Source organism: Rhinoderma darwinii, chromosome 5 (genome assembly GCF_050947455.1).
Source record: "Rhinoderma darwinii isolate aRhiDar2 chromosome 5, aRhiDar2.hap1, whole genome shotgun sequence".
Classification (NCBI taxonomy): domain Eukaryota; kingdom Metazoa; phylum Chordata; class Amphibia; order Anura; family Rhinodermatidae; genus Rhinoderma; species Rhinoderma darwinii.
The window spans coordinates 59,463,334-59,481,562 of NC_134691.1; the positions used below are offsets into that span (position 1 = coordinate 59,463,334).

At 43.5% G+C, this 18,229-nt stretch overlaps 1 protein-coding gene across 1 annotated transcript; it reads right to left on the minus strand.

Moving 5' to 3' along the window:
• Positions 1-1,881: 1,881 nt before the first annotated feature.
• LOC142652457 (protein kinase C delta type-like) lies at positions 1,882-11,043 on the minus strand. Its single transcript, XM_075828093.1, has 11 exons — positions 10,352-11,043; positions 9,127-9,233; positions 7,683-7,853; positions 7,409-7,500; positions 7,223-7,285; positions 6,758-6,896; positions 6,480-6,665; positions 5,956-6,084; positions 5,525-5,755; positions 3,427-3,653; positions 1,882-2,328 (listed from the first exon to the last, which is right to left on the minus strand). Exons 1-9 carry the CDS (start codon positions 10,875-10,877, stop codon positions 5,618-5,620), a joined length of 1,551 nt encoding a protein of 516 aa, XP_075684208.1. The 5' UTR covers positions 10,878-11,043; the 3' UTR covers positions 1,882-2,328; positions 3,427-3,653; positions 5,525-5,617.
• Positions 11,044-18,229: the final 7,186 nt, after the last annotated feature.

Below are 18,229 nucleotides of genomic sequence, written 5' to 3' on the forward strand. Positions count from 1 at the left end.
CCGATCGCGCGGGCAGCAAGTTAAAACCTGAGCCGTAAGAAGTCTATGGCTCGGGTTTTAAGGACCCTGACCGCTGGCCGTAAAAACACAGCCAGCGGTCGGGAACCAGTTAAAACGTTGTGGTAAAGCAAGAGACTGGTTGTTATTGGGCGGCTTCTTTGCTGGGAATGGAAGGGACTACTATCCCTGAAAAAGTGAATCTTTAAAACGTAGCATATAATATATGGTGTTTAAAAATAGGCCAACATGCTCAATAGCTCATAATCCTATATATGAAAAACACCCATCACCAATATTACCTAAGGATGCTTCAAACTTATATATAGATATCTGGGATAGGATTTAAACAGCATGTGCTGAGGTAACCAACCCAAGAAACTGATGTCATATATATATTTGGTCAGTGTATAGACCCTGCAATCATGGCTTTTCTAAGCAAAGGTCACTTCATTTTTAATATGACTTTAAGGGTATTTCAGCAAAAAAGAAAATCACTATAACCCTATACTTCCCCTAGCACTATACACCTATGCCTAGGCAGAATAATCGCCCCGGAAAGGGTGCCTCACACTTGAACCTGTCCCTGTAGCACCCTAAATGCGCTTTAAAGTCCAATATTTAGCCCCAAAGAACAATAAAGAATAATGTCAACAGTGAGTTAAGTATACCAGATGTCCAAACAGTGTTTCCCCTTTGAAGGTTTATCAGGTGAACTTAAACAAAGCTGCAATGTGAATGATAAAGGATTGACTCTGGCTGGATCAGTAGTATGTTGCCTACTCACAAAACCATGGTATCCAAATGGTGTGCAGCGCTCCATTCAGCATCACAGGACGCTCAAGGCGTGAGGAATAAATAACTATTTGCTCAATGATCTAGTAGATCTTTAGAGCGTTGAATTCGTCTAGGTTTGCACCAGCAACTCCTTTGGTATCTGGCATACCCCATGGGAGCCTGGTAATTAACCCCTCATTTGTTTGGAAGACTTAGAGGTGCCACAAGTAGCACACTCCACTTGCACTGGCAGCCACTCGGGCGTATGGCAACACCTTGGTCGTTTGGCAACCCCTCGGTCGTTTGGCAGCCCGAGTGGTGCCACAAGAAGCACACAAGGTTTGCACCGGCAACGCCTGGTGCATCTGGTGACCCCTTGGGCACCTGGCAACCTGTCAGTTGTTTGGCAGCCTTAGTGATGCCTCAAGAAGCACACTAGGCTTGTACTGTTAAATCCATTGGGTGTCTGGCAACACCTCGGTCGTTTATTAGCACCAGTCGTGCCATAAGAAGCATACTAGGCTCGAACCGACAACCCCTGGTGCGTCTGGCAACCCCCATCTGGTAACTCCTTGAGCACCTGGCAACCCCTTGGTCATTTGGCAGCCCCACTGGTACCACATGTAGCATTATACGGCCAGCATTATACAGCTATTGCCATTAATTTTGCCGGCATTTCTGCGCATGGTCAATGCGGATCTACATCCCCAACATTAGTACTTGGAGATCTCCTTGAAACAGCCATCTACGCATGGATAACAGGGAACTCCTTCCGTGATTTTATAAATGAATGGTTTCCCTGTGCCACACGTGTGCAGAGAGGATGAAATAATGATGTAGTTCCATACTAAAAATACGCACGCGCATTAGGGGGAAAGGGGCATTCCAAGCTGTAAACTAAAACGCTGTCCCTATAACATATAAGATGCATATGACCTGTAAATTGAAAATATATGTGTCATCTGACACACTGATAGACAAATTAAATAGAATGTCAGGGGCCCCCTAAGCTATGAGCTTGGGGGACACATGGTCACACGAACCACAAAAATATGTGTTAATGACAGTTATTTTATATGGTGTTGTGTATTTCTCTTCCCCTTTCCCTTTTTTCCATATGTATTAGAATGGTACTTACCTTATTAGCGACCCCTATGTAAGCTGTACAGGTTGTACGAGCAGGTTCCAGAGGTTTCTATCTCCAGGCAGATGTTTCCTGGAGAGCAGCTGATTGGACAAAGGTCAGCTGTCAGACCGTGTTTCTTCGTGGTCAAGCAGTCGTCTGTTTATTAGAGGGGCGGACTTGGTCTTTTATTAATTAAAATCTGGAATTTTATTGGTGATTTTAATTTATGGTTATTTATATATTTTAATTATTCTTTATTTGGTTACCCTTAATAAACATCGTGGCCATTATTATCCAAAAAATCAGTGTTGTGTGTTTATTTTGGTTTATTATTTTGTGGGTTGTGTGCTACCACGTCACTTCCGGGAAAGGGACTCTCTCAACAGCCACACTAATCTCTTCAGACGTCTTGGTGGTATTTCTCCGCTCTACAAAATACAAGCAGAAAAGTTTTGTCATGAACCAGCAGTGTAAGACTATGTTCATACAGGGCAGATAAGCTGCATAAAAGTGCACAGCGCATCCTTTCCTGAACCAAATTGTGGTGCGGTTTTCAATTGGAATCTCCCGTGCTCAATGCATTGGTTAAAAAAAAAAGAAGCTTATACTTATCCCATGTCATAGCGACGCGTCCTGACGCTGCAACCAATGTGACCGCTGCAGCCTGTGATTGGCTGTAGCAGTCACATGGGATGAAACATCATCCCAGGAGGCTGGCCTGAACAGAAGAAAGCATCGCAATGAAATCTGTTGAGGAAATTCTGCAGTGTTTATGCTACGTGTGAACCCGTCCCTAGGATGGAATAACACGCCACAGATTTTGTTGCAGAAATTTCTGCAACTGAAAATCAGTTCCATTCAACTAAATGTGGTTGTTTCTGCAGCAGGTGCATGGATTTCTGCAAGTTCCATTCAGGTAAATGGAACTGATTTTCAATTGCAGAAAATGTCTTCAACAAAATCTGCTTTGTGTGACTGCACCCTTATTTCTCCCATGTTCTCTTCTCAGTCAAGGTAAAGAGGATTGGATGGTGGATATGACTCTAGCAGGATCTCACCGAAAGATAAGTCTTTGATAATTAATTCTGTAAACAAATAAGGCCCCTTTCACACAGCAGTATTTTGGTCAGTATTTTGCATCAGTATTTGTAAACCAAAACCAGGAGTGGGTCCAAAATACGGAAAGCGGTAAAAAAAAAAACTTTACATTATATTTTTCTCTGTTTATGTTTTAATCCTGATTTTGGCTACCAAATACTTATACAAATACTGACCCTAAATACTGCCGTGTGGGAGTGGTCTCAGACTGGATTCACCCAGAAGTGGTTTTAAAAGCAATGGGAAATATAAAGGAAGAGCTTCTACTTCTACTTCCTCCTCGATTCTCTTCTAGCTTTTGCTCAAAAATCTGCATCAACATCTGCAACAAATACGCGATGTGTGAATCCATCCTAACAGGTCAGATTTTGGGGATTTCCTGTGTGGGAATGGCTAGGGTCAATAATCAGCAGCTCCGATGAACTCACCTTTTTGTGTGGATGGATAAGATGGTGTAATGTTGTTTTGTAGAACGGGAACAGATGACCCGGCCTGGTACTTATTGCTGCTCCTGCGGTCATCTCCACTTGTGGCTTATGTAGGAGAAGCCACAGAATAGCTGTTCGACCCCCGGTGGTATTAGGGGTTTCTATGATTCCTCAGCAGACAGCAGGGCATCTAGTGGAATTGTCTCAGTATAATCCACAACTGGAGTCTAGGAGAGAAGATGCATAAATAAGATGTATCATGTACAGTGGACCTATCACTGCCTGGAATGTCTTAAAGGGTTTGTCCAATCACAAGGAATTAATGGCCTTTCCTCAGTATAGGCTGTCAATATCTGGTCGGTGTGGGTTAAAATACCAGCAGACCCGGTGATCAGCTGTTTATAAGCAACCGTGGTGCTCGTACTATCGCTGATTTCCCTTCTATCTTTATCTGTTCGTACTGTGGATCGCCGTCACTCTTGTAGTGGCGATTCACAGTACTACAGCCTGCTCTCATTCAAGTGAATGGGACAAGGCTGTAATACTTTTGCTACAAGTCTGAACTCTCGCTACAAGTCTCGGCAATTCACAGTACGAGCAGCAACTGTAATGAAGGGGAAGCAGCCCTTGCAGGATAGGCTATTAATTTATTATGACTGGACAATCCCTTTAAGGCTTCCTTCAAACACACTTTGTCTGGCCATTTTATGGGGCAAAAAAAAAAAAAAGCATCCAAGAACTCTTATTGCAAACCATGTGATTAAAAAAGTCCTCTTTGCAACACGATTTAGGGTATGTGCACACGGAGTGTTTTCAGGTGTATTTCGGAGCGTTTACGCCTTAAAAAATACCTGAAAAAACAGAAACAGAACGCCTACAAACATCTGCCCATTGATTTCAATGGGAAAGACGGCATTGTGTTCTGAGGGGGCATTTTTTTACACCTCATTTTCGGAAAACGGCGTGTAAAAAGACGCTCGCGAAAAAAAAGTGCATGTCACTTCTTGAGCCGTTTTGGGAGCCGTTTTTCATTGACTCTATAGAAAAACAGCTCCAAAAACGGCCGCAAAAAATGTGTGTGCACATACCTTTATTCTGAAAAAAAACCCCAAAAGACATAAAAAACGCTACATACAATGACGCATATGAGGAAAAGTACCCCTATGTTCTATGAGTGGAAAACGCAACTAATTGCATGAAAAAAAATGCCAAACCAAACCTTGCTGCAATTTGCAAAAAATGCCACTGAGGTAAAAAAAAAGAGAAAAAAGGCACCTAAAAAAGTAATGCAAGTTTTAGAGCGTTTAATATTTCACTATTGACTTTCAGCTGACATCTGGCTGCAAAAAAATGTGGATTTTGTTCCAAAAAAATCTAGGATCACACACACAGTTTTGTTAGTTTTTGGCTTGGTTTTTTGAGCCAAACACAAAAGTGGGCACAAAAAGAAAGGAAATGCATCAGTTTTTTCTTTATATCTTTCCTTCCTTTCGGATCCACTTCTGGCCTTGGCTAGAAAAACTGAGCAAAAAAAGGCACCGAAAACTGCATCGAAACTGTGTGTGTGTGATCCTGGCCTGAGTATAGTTAGTATCTATGTATGATCATAACTTGTGTGCTCACTCTGACATTGTGTGGACACATAAATACCCTAAGTGAGAGCTTGAAATTTTGGCTAGGAGATTCTTGTCTTGCCCTTAAACAAACTGGTTCTATTTCAAATGGACAGCACGCAATTCCTGTCTCCAGGACCTCGCCCAGAGAGAAGTATTTGTAAATTAGGCTCTGTTCACATCTGCATCAGCATGCTGCGCTGTTTTTTTCTGGTAGAAAAATGAACGGACACCGTAACAGAACCCATTAACTTGACGGAACCCATTAAAGTCAATGGATTCTGTGGGGTCCATGCTGCGGCAGTTACGGCACACCCGTTTTATTTAGTTGTTTTGCTCCTATGAAAGGGCAGAACAACGGAAACCCTGAATGCAAGTGTGAACATAACCTTAATTGTGTAAACCAGTTACAAGTCAGTTTTTAGGGATGTGATGTGTGGGAAAGGCTGGGGTCATTACTCAGTAGCTCAGTTAGATGAACTCACCTTTTTTGTGGGTGGATAAAATGTTGCAAAGTTGTCCTGTAGACTGGGAAGAGATGACATGACCCGGCCTGGTACTTATTGCTGCTTCTGCGGTCATCTCCACTTGTGGCTTATGTAGGAGAAGCCACAGAATAGCTGTTTGTCCTCCGGTGGTATTGGGGGTTTCTGTGCTTCCTCAGCAGACAGCAGGGTATCTAGTGGAATTGTCTCATCATATTCCACAACTGGAGTCTAGGAGAGAAGATATATAAATAAGTTGTATCATGTACAGTGGACCTGCTTTGATTGTATGAAGTGTAGTTCGTATCTGTGCACAATCATAGCTTTTGCGTCCTCTCTATGACATTGAGTGGACACATACAAACCCTATGTGACGGCTTAAAAGTTTGGCCTGGAGAATTTCTTGTCTTGCCTATATACTATATACTCACTGGTTCTATTTCAAATGGAGGGCACGCTTTTCCTGCCTCTAGTTCTGGCCAGTTGATTTCTGCAAAGAATTGATGTTGCCTTATGGTGTCACAAAGCCCCTGACGCTGCTTAGATGAATTACAGAAGAGCTGTAAAGAAATAACAGGAAATTGCAATCGATTGATAAACACTAATCAGGTAATCCAGACAATATTTTATATTATCATCTATCTGTCTGTATCTCTCTATATTAGACGGGAATTATATCGCTGCATGTGGCCCTATTCCTTCCATCAAAGCAACAGATTTTATGATGGATATTACTGGCGCCTGATTACATTGACTTACAATGGGGTACATCGGGCACTGGTGGTATCCATTGTGTGACGGTACTGGCTATGCGTTATACATGGTAACTACAACGCAAGTATGAACAGAGCCTTACAGAAATATCATTATATACCTAGCCACATGATTTTAACTATTTTGCCGTGAAATTCTATTATATCAGCTCTCTGTGACCTGTAAGAGTGTGTATACTCACCCCCTCTAGGATGTTCCTTATAGGAGGATGCAGGTTCTCAGGGTAACGGGGACAGCGGATAGAACGCAGGATCCTAGCAGGGTTGTTTCCCTCGTAAAATGGAAATTGTCCAACAGCCATTTCAAACAAAATGACTCCAAAGGAGAAGAAGTCCACGTTGGCGTTGTAAGGCTTCATAAGTAGAACCTGTAGAACCATCAGGGAGAAGGGATTAAGTTGGGAATAAACTGGATGTGTTGTAAACACTATACTGATAAAATGAGACGTCCATTTCTCACCTCTGGAGCCATGTAGCCTATAGTCCCTGCATGCTCCGTGATCTTTTTTGATCCAAAGATGTTTATTGCTGCCAGGCCAAAATCGGCGATCTTAACGTGACCGGCGCTGTCCATGAGTATATTTTCCGGTTTTAGATCTCTGCAAAGATAAAGGGGGAATTTGGCAAGTGGCAGAGTCATGGAAGGATCACTACACAGAGTGTCCTTCTCAGTGTGTACAGATATATTCTCCCCTAGACGCAATTCTCCCTTGTCCTGCTGTTTGTACAGAGTTTGATGGAGCAGGCCATACCTCTGTATAAAACTGCAAGTATATGGAGGTACAGTAAAAGCCCTATTATGGTTCCGTACAAAGCAGAGCCGTTATATGGCTGTGTGCAAGAGCCGCAAGTGTAACCCCTGTCAGATAACAGCAGCTATTATAACACTGATTATTCTTCTCATATTATTATGTTATTTAAATACCTGTGTATAACGCCCCTTGAGTGCAGATACTGCAAACCGCAGATAATTTCAGCCGAAATAAATCTAAAGAGAAAGAAGAAAACATTTATCATCATCATTAAACAGCAAAGTTTATAAAAGCTAAAAATCAAACGTCTGCTGTACAGTGGGAGAAATGATGAATAAATGACCCACATTGCACATTACCTGGTGGTGGCGATGTCACAAGGAGCTCTCCGACTGATGAAATCACGGAGTTCTCCTCCAGTGATATACTCCATGGCAAAAAACACATAATCCTGTAGAAAAGACAGAAATGTAAATACAGGGCATGATGCCAACGCTACCCGTTCTGGCAGCCTATTAAACAGGCAAATCTAGAAAAAACGCTTATCACAAGCGGACTAGGAGGAATCTACTTAAAATTGAATCCTGATATGCCGGATGTGGAGGTCTATGGTGAAAAGAGGAAGACTCCTACCTCAGTTTGGAAAGTCGCAAAGGCATGGGTGAAGAGCCGGCTGTGTTCAGTGATCTCCAGGGCCTGACGCTCTATGAGGACGGATTCTCTGGAGTCCTCTAGTAATAGCCTTTTCTTCACAATTTTCACGGCAAGCTGTTGCCTGCTGGACGGATGTGAAGCCAGCATTACCTGAAAAAGAGAGTTATGTCTAGGACATTGCGTTTCTCTAACACAGAAGCTAAACGAGAAGAAGGCAGAAGTATGGGTTGGGGGATATTCACCCTCATAGCTCCCATAATACCTCTCTTCTACCCACATTTGCTCTTCAATAGTCCATATTGTTTGACCTTGTTCACACTACCATAAAATAGTGCACGTTATTGTAGTGCAGAATGTATCACCCCAGTTTTGAATTCTGTCTTAAAGGGTTTATGCAAGATATAAAAAAAAAACATGGCTGCTTTCTTCCAAAAACAGCACCAAATCTGTCTACAGGTTGTGTGTGTGGTATTGCAGCTCTGCCCCATTCACTTCAATGGATCTGCGTAGCAATACCAGACATAACCTATGCACGGGTGTGGTGCTGTTTTTTGAAGAAAGCAGCCATGTTTTTCTAATCTTGGACATTAGAGTGTATTAATACGATGTGGTTTTGACATTTTTCTGTATGGCAGAAAACCGCATTGCAAAAGCACATGCGTATTTGATGACGTTTTCCGGCTAATTGTAAGGACACAGCAAATCACGTAAAAAAACCACATGCGTTTTTGCAGGGGGCAAAACCACACTGTGTGAATACGCTGCATAAAAGCACACAGCGTATCCGCCCTGTTTGCCACAGGGAACTCCGGCCTAAAAACCGCACCAAATTGTGGTGACGTTTTTCGGCTGAAATGTCCACTGCGGAAAACGTTTTATACTTACCCGTAGCCATGTGACGACGTGTCCCTCTGTCGTCCTACAGCCCGGCCTCCAGGGATGACGTTTCATTCCATGTGACCGCTGCAGCCTGTGACTGGCTTTAGCGGTCAGTTCATATGGGATGAAACGTCGTCCCAGAAAACCGACCTGGACAAAGGAGCACAGAATTCTGGGTAAGTATAAGATTTTATTATTTTTGAGTTGAGATTTTTGTGGTGGAATCGCAGATTTTCCGCCACAAAAATTGCAACGATTAAACAAATACAATTGACATGCTGCGGATTAAAAAACCGCACCGAAGGTCAATTTCTGAGTGTTTTTTTCTAGTTATCATATACGCAGCGTGTGGATAAGATTTGTTCACATGCCATCCACTCTGCTGCTACTGTATTACGCTGCGGATTACTTTTCAGAAAATGTGCAGTTTTGTGCTACTTTGTAGCCGGCTTATAGAGGATGAATAACATAGTATGAGCTGTGTGAGCACTAGTGTGAATGGGGCTTTGTTGTATCATCGGTGAATTGTGAAGTGAACACTTACCTTTCCATAACTACCTATTCCAAGCACCTTATAGAATGTAAAATCTGACAAACTGACAGGAGCTGCCACTATATCTATGGTATCCGATGGATGGGTCTCACTTTCTCCTTGAAAGAAAATAAATCAGTGTTAGAAACTCTTAGGCCATGTTCACACGTTCAGAATCTGATAAAGATTTACGCGCAGAATGCCCCTCATCACATCCGCTGATATTCCGCATTCAAACAAGGAAATGGGGAATTTTATTTTCCATTCAAATGCAGCGGAAAAAAATTGAAAGCAGAATAATGACTTCGCTTCAGATTTTTAAATCTGCAGCATTCTCGTTATTTGCGCGGATACCGCACATAAAAGCAGCGGATTAGCCCCATTGAATTACAATGTGCTTATCCGTGTGTGATTCCGCTGGCACATCCGCAACAGAAATTCAAGTATCAGCCATGAAATTCTTGCACGGATTTTAGAAATCCACGTCGGATTTGCCTCTAAACATAGCCTTAGTCAACTATACATGTTTGTTTTACATCAGGATGAAGCTAGACATCACCCCGAAGGCAAAGTGACTTCTAAACATCTCTGTAGTGTGAGGACCTTGCAAACAGCTTTCCATATCTCATCTTCCTGGGGCCTCATGAATGCAGCATGGAGGGGAGTGTAGCCCAGAATTGGGAATAACTGCGCTTACACCAACATTTTTAGGTTTTGGGTGGAACAGGGGTTATTTTCCATCTGGGGAGGCAGATCTTGAAATGCATGCGCTTTTGGACACAGTTTTTGTCATGATTTTTTTTTAAAGTTTTTTTTTTATTTAGCAAATAGAAAAAACTTGGGGGGGGGGGGCGATTTTGATCAAAAACTATTCCAAACGAATGGTGTATTTTTTTTCTGTTTCCCATTGATTTCAATGGAGGTTTAGAAGCAGAGATTACTCCAAGACAAAGTATGACGCTTTGTTTTTTCCACGAGCAGAGACAAAACGCCCAGAAAAAAAAAAGCCTCTATCTCTCATTGAAATCAGTGGAAGGAGATTTGGGCCATATTTTTTTGGTGCCAATTCATTATCTAAATCGGTGCAAACAAATGCAGTGTGAACTGAACCTTAGGGCTTATTTAATATTTGGCTAAAGTCTGGTTACCTTCCCATCCCTCATCTAAGCTTCTAATAATTGGAAACATAGTATTAAGTCATCACTTCTACTTTGATGTATTTACTGACAGCTCCTACCTGTTTCCAATTTGCTCCTTTGACTTTCAGAAAGAGTTTTCTGTCTCTTGGCAATCCTGCTATTGGACAGATGGTCGATCCCGGATGTGAGGAGCTTTTCTGGTGTTTTGAGCAGCAATCTATACCCCTTTCCTGTAGGGCAGTAGCTGGCAGATGTTGGGCTCCTCTCCAGGTCCTTCTCTCTCTTTCTCTTCAGGATGTTACTTTCCCCATCGCTGTCTTGGGTTCTCTTTAGGATGTCAATTTTAGGATTTGAGTTTTCATATTTCTCTCCTCCCTTCTTGTAAGAGGTCCGATCTCTCTTTCTGTTATTCCTCTTCCTACTCCTTTTCCCCTTCTTATTGATGTAGTCTGATGCCTCCACTGGAAGCCCAGCTAATGTCATGGGGGGCTCCTCATTCTCAATAGGTTCCTTTTCTAAGATGGTATCAAGAACCTTTCTCTTCTGAGGTGGCTGTTCTTCCTCACTCTCCCTACTACTCCTCACCTCTTGTTTATCACGCTTTCTTTTTTTGTTATGTCTCATGTTCGCGAAGAACAGCAAAAAAAATCGCCTCCTCACTCTAGTCGGTGAAGAAACACAAAGGATTTTTGCTTTCCTTCTCCAGCCAGCCGCAACGTGATGTCATAAAGGAACATGGAGTCATCGGATTCCGCATGACATCATAAAAGAACATGCCATCATCAGCAACCAGATGAGCTGCCTGTTTGCAGGACCTGATTTTATCATACAGTATAAATCCCGGTTTTCCTGCTCCCTAATCCTTTAGGTTGGTCCCTCTGTCACCAGTTGATTGCAGGGAATTCTACTGATAGGAACGCCGCATTAGCTGTTAATTTAGTAAATGGGGGAGCAGCAATACCAGACTCAACCCATGGGCTGGGGTGGCGCTGTTTCTTATAGAAAGCAGCCATGTTTTCTGTAATGTTATACAACCCCTTTGAGCTGATTTTATATACTTTGTATAAATTGTATCTACATTATTTGACACATTAAGGGCACGTTCAGACGTGGCGGAATTTTGAAGCTGCAAATGTTGGCGCAGATTTGGGGCAATTACGCAACGAATCTGCACCAACATTTGCATATTTGACAGGTAATTCAGACTTTGCAGATATCACAGCGGACTTGCCATTATTAGGGTATGTTCACACGGATTATTTTCAGCCGTTGAAAAACGGCTAAAAATACGGAAGCTGAACGCCTACAAACATCTTTCCATTGACTTCAATGGAAAAAAAACCTGAGTTTCGTTCCCACAGGGCTTTTTTTACGCTGCCGTATGTAAAAAGGTGCATAAAAAAACGACCCAAATAAAAGAAGTGCATGTCACTTCTTGAGCCGTTTTTCATTGTCTCAATAGAAAAACAGCTCCAAAAACAGCCGTAAAAAAAAGCATCAAAAAACACTTGATGCATAAAAAACGGCTGAGAATCAGAGGCTGTTTTCCCTTGAAAACAGCTCCGTATTTTACAGCTGTTTTTCGTTTGCCATGTGAACATATCCTTATTATTTACCTTAGAGCGGCATTAATCCTAGGGCGCAGTTCATAGGGAAAAAGTGTTTAAATACATAAGGCTCTGTTCACATCTGCGTCAAAGACTCCAAAACGACGTACACTGAGTCAATGGGTTCCATCGGGCGCCGTTGGCTTCCCTCATCTGACTGAGCCATTTACCTCGGTTTTTTGTTGTTTTGCTTCTGACGGAAAACCTTGATGCAGATGTGAACAGAGCCTTAATCTTTTTCCCTCAGGCTTGAGTTGCTTTTTGACGGTCATAATAGCGTAGCATTCTGCAGTATTATATTTAGTAAATTAAAACCGATGCCTGACGGAAACATAACTGATCCATTATAAGTCAACGGAAAAAACATACGGATCCGTCATAACTGATCATGAAGGATCATGGCTCCTGTAAAAATGGAAATCATGACGCAAGTGTGAACAGAAGTGATTTAGTGCGTCTTTCTATGCAATTGTGTTTTCAACCACGTATAAAAAATGCATCAAATTGCGGGAAAAACATACGTTTTTTCTGATGCGTTCTTAATGTGATTTTTGTTACCGCACCTCAACCACTATGTGGGAATATACCTTCATGATGAAAATATGTGACCATGTCTGTTTGCCACTGGATATCTAAATAAAGTATCACATTATATTGCCACAGAGTGCTTGATTTTCATTTCTTTGTCCAATGTCCTGTGTCCAAGTCTATCTGTGTCCATGGGATTTATCTGCTGGGGAGCTGATCACATACTAATTATTTTACGTAATAGCATATTGCCATTACCTGGACTAGACAACCATAGTAATAACTCAACCCATTATAGTCAGCGGTCGGGCATGTAGCCTCCAAAAAAAGGTCTTCGGTGCTGAGGTAGAATGGCAAGAACACCACTAATCAGACATATCCGTGCAATTTGCCCTCAATGTCTGTAGTGACCCAGCTCTGCCGTTTACTACATTGTTAGCACTTTTCCCAGTGAGTTGCGCTTGCGGCAACTAAAGTCCTGTCCACTTTTCCTGACACACATGAAAAAGTATTTCTTATAAATATGGAGTAGGGCCCGAACGTCATATTTTTCAATTTATTAACAACATATTAACTGCTCACTGTGTTCTGTCTAGTGCAGGGCTGATACATGACACATAACATTAGGGAGATATTATTTAAGGCATTATCAATCCTGTATAAAACTGTTTTTGTTGCCCATAGCAACCAATTTACAGCACAGCTTTTATTTTTCCAGAGTGTTTGGGGAACTGAAAGCCGAGCTCTGATTGGTTGCTATGGGCATTATAGAAGATAGGTAAAGTAGGCTGCCATACAACGTCCAATAAAACTTCAGTACAATGCCCATGCAATGCTGCCATGAAGGTTTATATGCTCCACTTTCAGGCTCTTATGGGGTCCAGGTCTTGCGGGCCTCTTTGGAAATGAGGATACTTGGCAATTGCCCAATTTGCCATCCATAAAACTGACCCTGGCAAAAAGGCCAATTTTTCTGTCAGACCGCTTTGCTAGATGAGGCCCAGTGTTTGTTTTTCCCAGAGTGCTGCAATAAATAAAAGAGAAAGGTTTATGTGAGTTCAGGAGGTTGGAAGTCCATGTTTCTCATCTGTTGTACGCATTGGATGGTGTCGCTGAGCGTTTCAGCTCAACCGGACAGTAATATCACCCAATCAGATTCATCCCATTACTTTAGATGGTCTTTCTAGGAATATATGTGGATGGTCTATCCATGAATGTGTGATTGGTGGGGGTCGAAACCCAAGACGATGGTGCTTTGCGCTCCGTATGTACATGCAGCTATGCCTGGAACTGCAGCTGTATCTCATTCAAGTGCATCAATGGCCATCCATATCTGTTCCCGGAAAACACCTTTAAGACCTTATTCACATGAACGTGTTTTACGTCCTTTCACGCGCATCGTACGGACCCATATTAGTGAATGGGGCCGTTCAGACAGTCAGTGATGTTCACGCAGCGTAAAACTCACGACATGTCCTGTGACGATCGCCGATCTCAGGTCACGTCACAGGGGTGAACTACACTACTGAGTTTATTAATTTACCTCATAAATCCACGCCCACCTACTCTAGATGACAGGATTATGCTAAATTACTCCCGTAGTTTCCAACACCCCAATAATTTATACCACAGTATGCTACCACCACCTATACTTATCTAGGCAATAGGGGCCTAAGTCTCTATGTTCCCTTAACACCAGTTCCTATAACACAGGTTATCTAAATTGAACATAAAACACAGGTAACGTTCCTCACCTTCGGAAGATTAAGTTCTGTAAGACTACAAGGAAGAGACTTATAAATATTTCAGGTTTAATACACAATAGTGCAGTGCAATACATAAAATAGTTGTCAGAATAAAAGATAAAAAAATATACATACAGTTACAATGCAATCAAACAGTTTATGAAAATAAAAGGGATAAAAGAAACAGAACAAAACCTTACTGATGTACAGCGGCGATATCCTGGCTGTGGGGACAGCTGAAAATATGGGCAGTCACTCCAACCGAGATATGGATCCCCAACGACTGACACTGACCCTCACTTCTCATGGCATTTTAAACCCAGTTTTTTCCCTCCAGTTCACTGGCTGGTGATGTCACTGAGAGGAGGCTGTTCATATGATAATGAAGGGTACTCCTCCCATTACACAGTTGTATTTCTATAGAGAAACATAAAAGTGATCATGTGTCCTTGCAGGAATCCCCTAGAAATATAATATTACCTGCATTCACCTGTGCAGACATTTACCAACCAGGGCATATCAAACACCACTATAATAGGCCCATGTTTTTAGCCAATAGCCAATCCCAGGTAGTTCCTCTGAGTGTAGGGATCTGAATTTGACATATATATGAGGGCTATTTTCCCTGATCATAACTAGCTATGTGGGTCATTACAAATATAAATTATGACGGGGTTTGCCTTGATGTATCATACTTTCTTTGAACACCATGCCATTCTCCCATGTTTCTCCTGGTCCACAGACAGACACACCACAGGCATCCATTTGCATAGCTTTAGATGTTTGGTCAGGATGTTTGGTCAGCCCTAGTGACAAATCCTTAATCAGCACATCTCGCACCTTGGTGAGGAAAGAGCCAATTAAACATTTGTCAGACAGTGGACATCCTTTGATGGCCAAAGATCTGCATTTCCTATGCAAATCAGATGTATCTTCTGTGTCAGAGGGAGTTATGAAATTACCTCCTAGTAACCTACTTTTGATTCTCTTACCTATAACACCACACCTCCCCCCTTAAGACATGGCATGGGATCATTGATATAGCCATCAATATCCCAAGCCGATCTCCGCAGCTTCCCCCTGGCGCGATAACCCATCTGCGTTGCCATGCTCACTGCCCTTTTTGTGCTGGATAGTGAAATCATATTGTTGCAAGGCTAAACTCCATCTCAGCAGCTTCCCGTTATCACCTGCTACCCTGTGCAACCAACTAAGTGGGTTGTGGTCGGTCACTACGGTAAATCTGCGCCCATAGAGGTATGCCTGTAATTTCTGCAAGGCCCATACAATGGCCAAACATTCCTTCTCTACAGTGGCATACGCAACCTCCCTCGGTAGAAGCTTTCTGCTCAAATACATTATTGGATGTTCATGCCCTTCTGGATTTACCTGGCTGAGCACTGCGCCTAGCCCATAGGCGCTGGCGTCAGTCTGCACCACAAACTTACGAGTGAAATCCGGGCTTTGCAAGACTGGGGAGCTAGCAAGGGCAGCTTTTAAAGCTGACAGAGAACTCTCGCAGTCGGCAGTCCAATTAACTATTTGAGGCTGTTTCTTCTTTGTGAGGTCTGTCAAAGGTTTTGCTAGGGAACTATAGTTAGGAACAAACTTTCTATAGTATCCTGCGGTCCCCAAAAAGGACATAACCTGTTTTTTGGTCTTAGGAGTGGGCCAGGCAGAAATTGCATCAACCTTTCCTGGCTCTGGCTTTAGTGTCCCTCCACCCACCTTGTGCCCGAGGTACTGCACTTCGGTCATGCCGATTTGACACTTTCCAGGCTTGATGGTCAGTCCTGCATCCTGGATACGCCTGAGCACCTGTGACAGGTGGGTCAGGTGATCCTCCCAGGTCTGACTGAATACAGCAATGTCATCCAGGTAAGCGACAGCAAACCCTTCAAACTTCTCTAACAGCTTGTTCACCAAGCGCTGGAATGTGGCAGGAGCATTTTTCATACCAAAGGGCATTACCTTGGACTCATAGAGTCCAAAGGGGGTGATGAAAGCGGACCTCTCCTGCGCTTCCACGGACATAGGGATTTGCCAATACCCCCGACTTAAATCCATAATTGTTAGGTACCGGGCACCGGCTAGCTGATCCAAAAGCTCATCTATGCGGGGCATTGGATACGCATCAAACACAGTGATGGTATTCAACTTCCTGTAGTCCACGCAAAATCGTGTTGTCTTGTCCTTTTTGGGGACAAGCACTACAGGTGATGCCCAGGCACTTTGAGACTCCTGGATCACGCCCAGCCCTAACATTTCCTCTATTTCTTTCTTCATGTCAGCCCTCACTTCTAGGGAAACTCTATAAGCTGCTTGCCTAACAGGTTGGTGATGCCCCGTGTCTACATGGTGAGTTGCTAGCGGAGTTCTCCCAGGTCTCCCTGTAAAAGTGGCAAGGAAGGGGTTAAGTACCTCCTGCAGCTGGAACTTCTGACCCTCAGACAGCTGTGAATTGACTACGGCATCCTCAATGGATCCTATCTCCTTTGCGGAAGCCACTAAATCCAGCAGTGTTTCACTTTCTCCCTCCTCTGGCAAACTGCAGACTGGCAGAGCGCACATATCCCGGTCATAATGCGCCTTGATCATATTCACAGGAAAAACTTTGTGTTTCTTGCGAACATGATCGATCGTGACTACGTAGTCCACATCGTTGAGGCGTTGATGAATTGGATATGGGCCTTCCCATGCCGCCTGGAGTTTGTTTTGGGTCATAGGGACCAGTACCCATACCTTCTGACCCACCGCATACACTCTCTCTCGGGCATTCCTATCATACCACCTCTTCTGACTTCCCTGTGCCTGCACCATGTTCTCATGTACTAGGCCTGTCAGTTCCTGCATCCTCTCTCTGAATTTCAAGACATAATCTATCACAGAGACCTCTGGTGTAACCAATTCTCCCTCCCATGCTTCTTTCATGAGATCTAGGGGTCCCCGTACCCTCCTTCCATACAGGAGCTCAAAGGGTGAGAAACCGGTTGATGCCTGCGGTACCTCTCTGTAAGCAAATAGCAGGTGCGGGAGATAACGCTCCCAGTCTCGCCCTTGGGACGCCGCAAGCATTCGTAGCATCTGCTTGAGGGTCCCGTTAAACCTTTCACACAGACCATTAGTCTGAGGATGGTAAGGGCTGGCCACCAGGTGTTGCACCTGTATTTTCTTACAGAGGCACTGCATCAAATTTGACATAAACTGGGTCCCCTGATCTGTGAGCATCTCCCTGGGAAATCCTACACGGGAAAATATGGTCAGAAGGGCGTCTGCTACCTTATCAGCCCTGATGGAGGATAATGCTATGGCTTCTGGGTAACGTGTGGCATAATCCACTACCGTCAGGATAAAGCACTTTCCAGAACTGCTGGGTATGGCCAAGGGCCCTACCAGATCCACAGCAATCCGTCGAAAAGGCTCATCAATTATGGGCAAAGGAATGAGGGGGGCCCGGTGCACAGGTCCCGACTTCCCCATCCTTTGGCACACAATACAGGAACGGCAGTAATCTGTCACATCATTCCCCAGGCCAGGCCAGTAAAAATTGTGTTTTAAACGACTCTTAGTCTTACTTATCCCTAGGTGACCAGCTAGTGGTATCTCATGAGCCACCCGCAGGAGTTGTTCCCTGAACTGACGTGGCACCACTAGTTGCCTGTCTTTTAATGCATCCTGCTGGGGGTCAGTGGAAATACTTTGTCTATACAGTCTCCCCTGGTCCCAGGTTATTTTTTCAGTGTCCCCCTCCTCTGGGGTCCGATCAGCCAGCTGTCGCAGCTTCTGCAGACTATCGTCAGTGCGTAGGGCCGTCTGAAACAACTGACATTCTGCGTCTGTACTGGCTGATAGCAACACATTCTGACTAACTTCTGCCGCTGGCTGCGGGCTGTCAGCTGTCCCCACTTCCTCTGTAGCAGACACAGTAGGGGGCCCAGAACCCAGACACAGGTTTGTGTTACAGGCACCCGGACTGCGTGTCACAGGAGAAATGGACACAACATTCTCCCCGTCTTGGTGTACTGGTGTGTGTGTGGATGTGACAGGGATTTCATGCATGTTTATGACGTTTTCCGCTACTAAATCTACACACAAA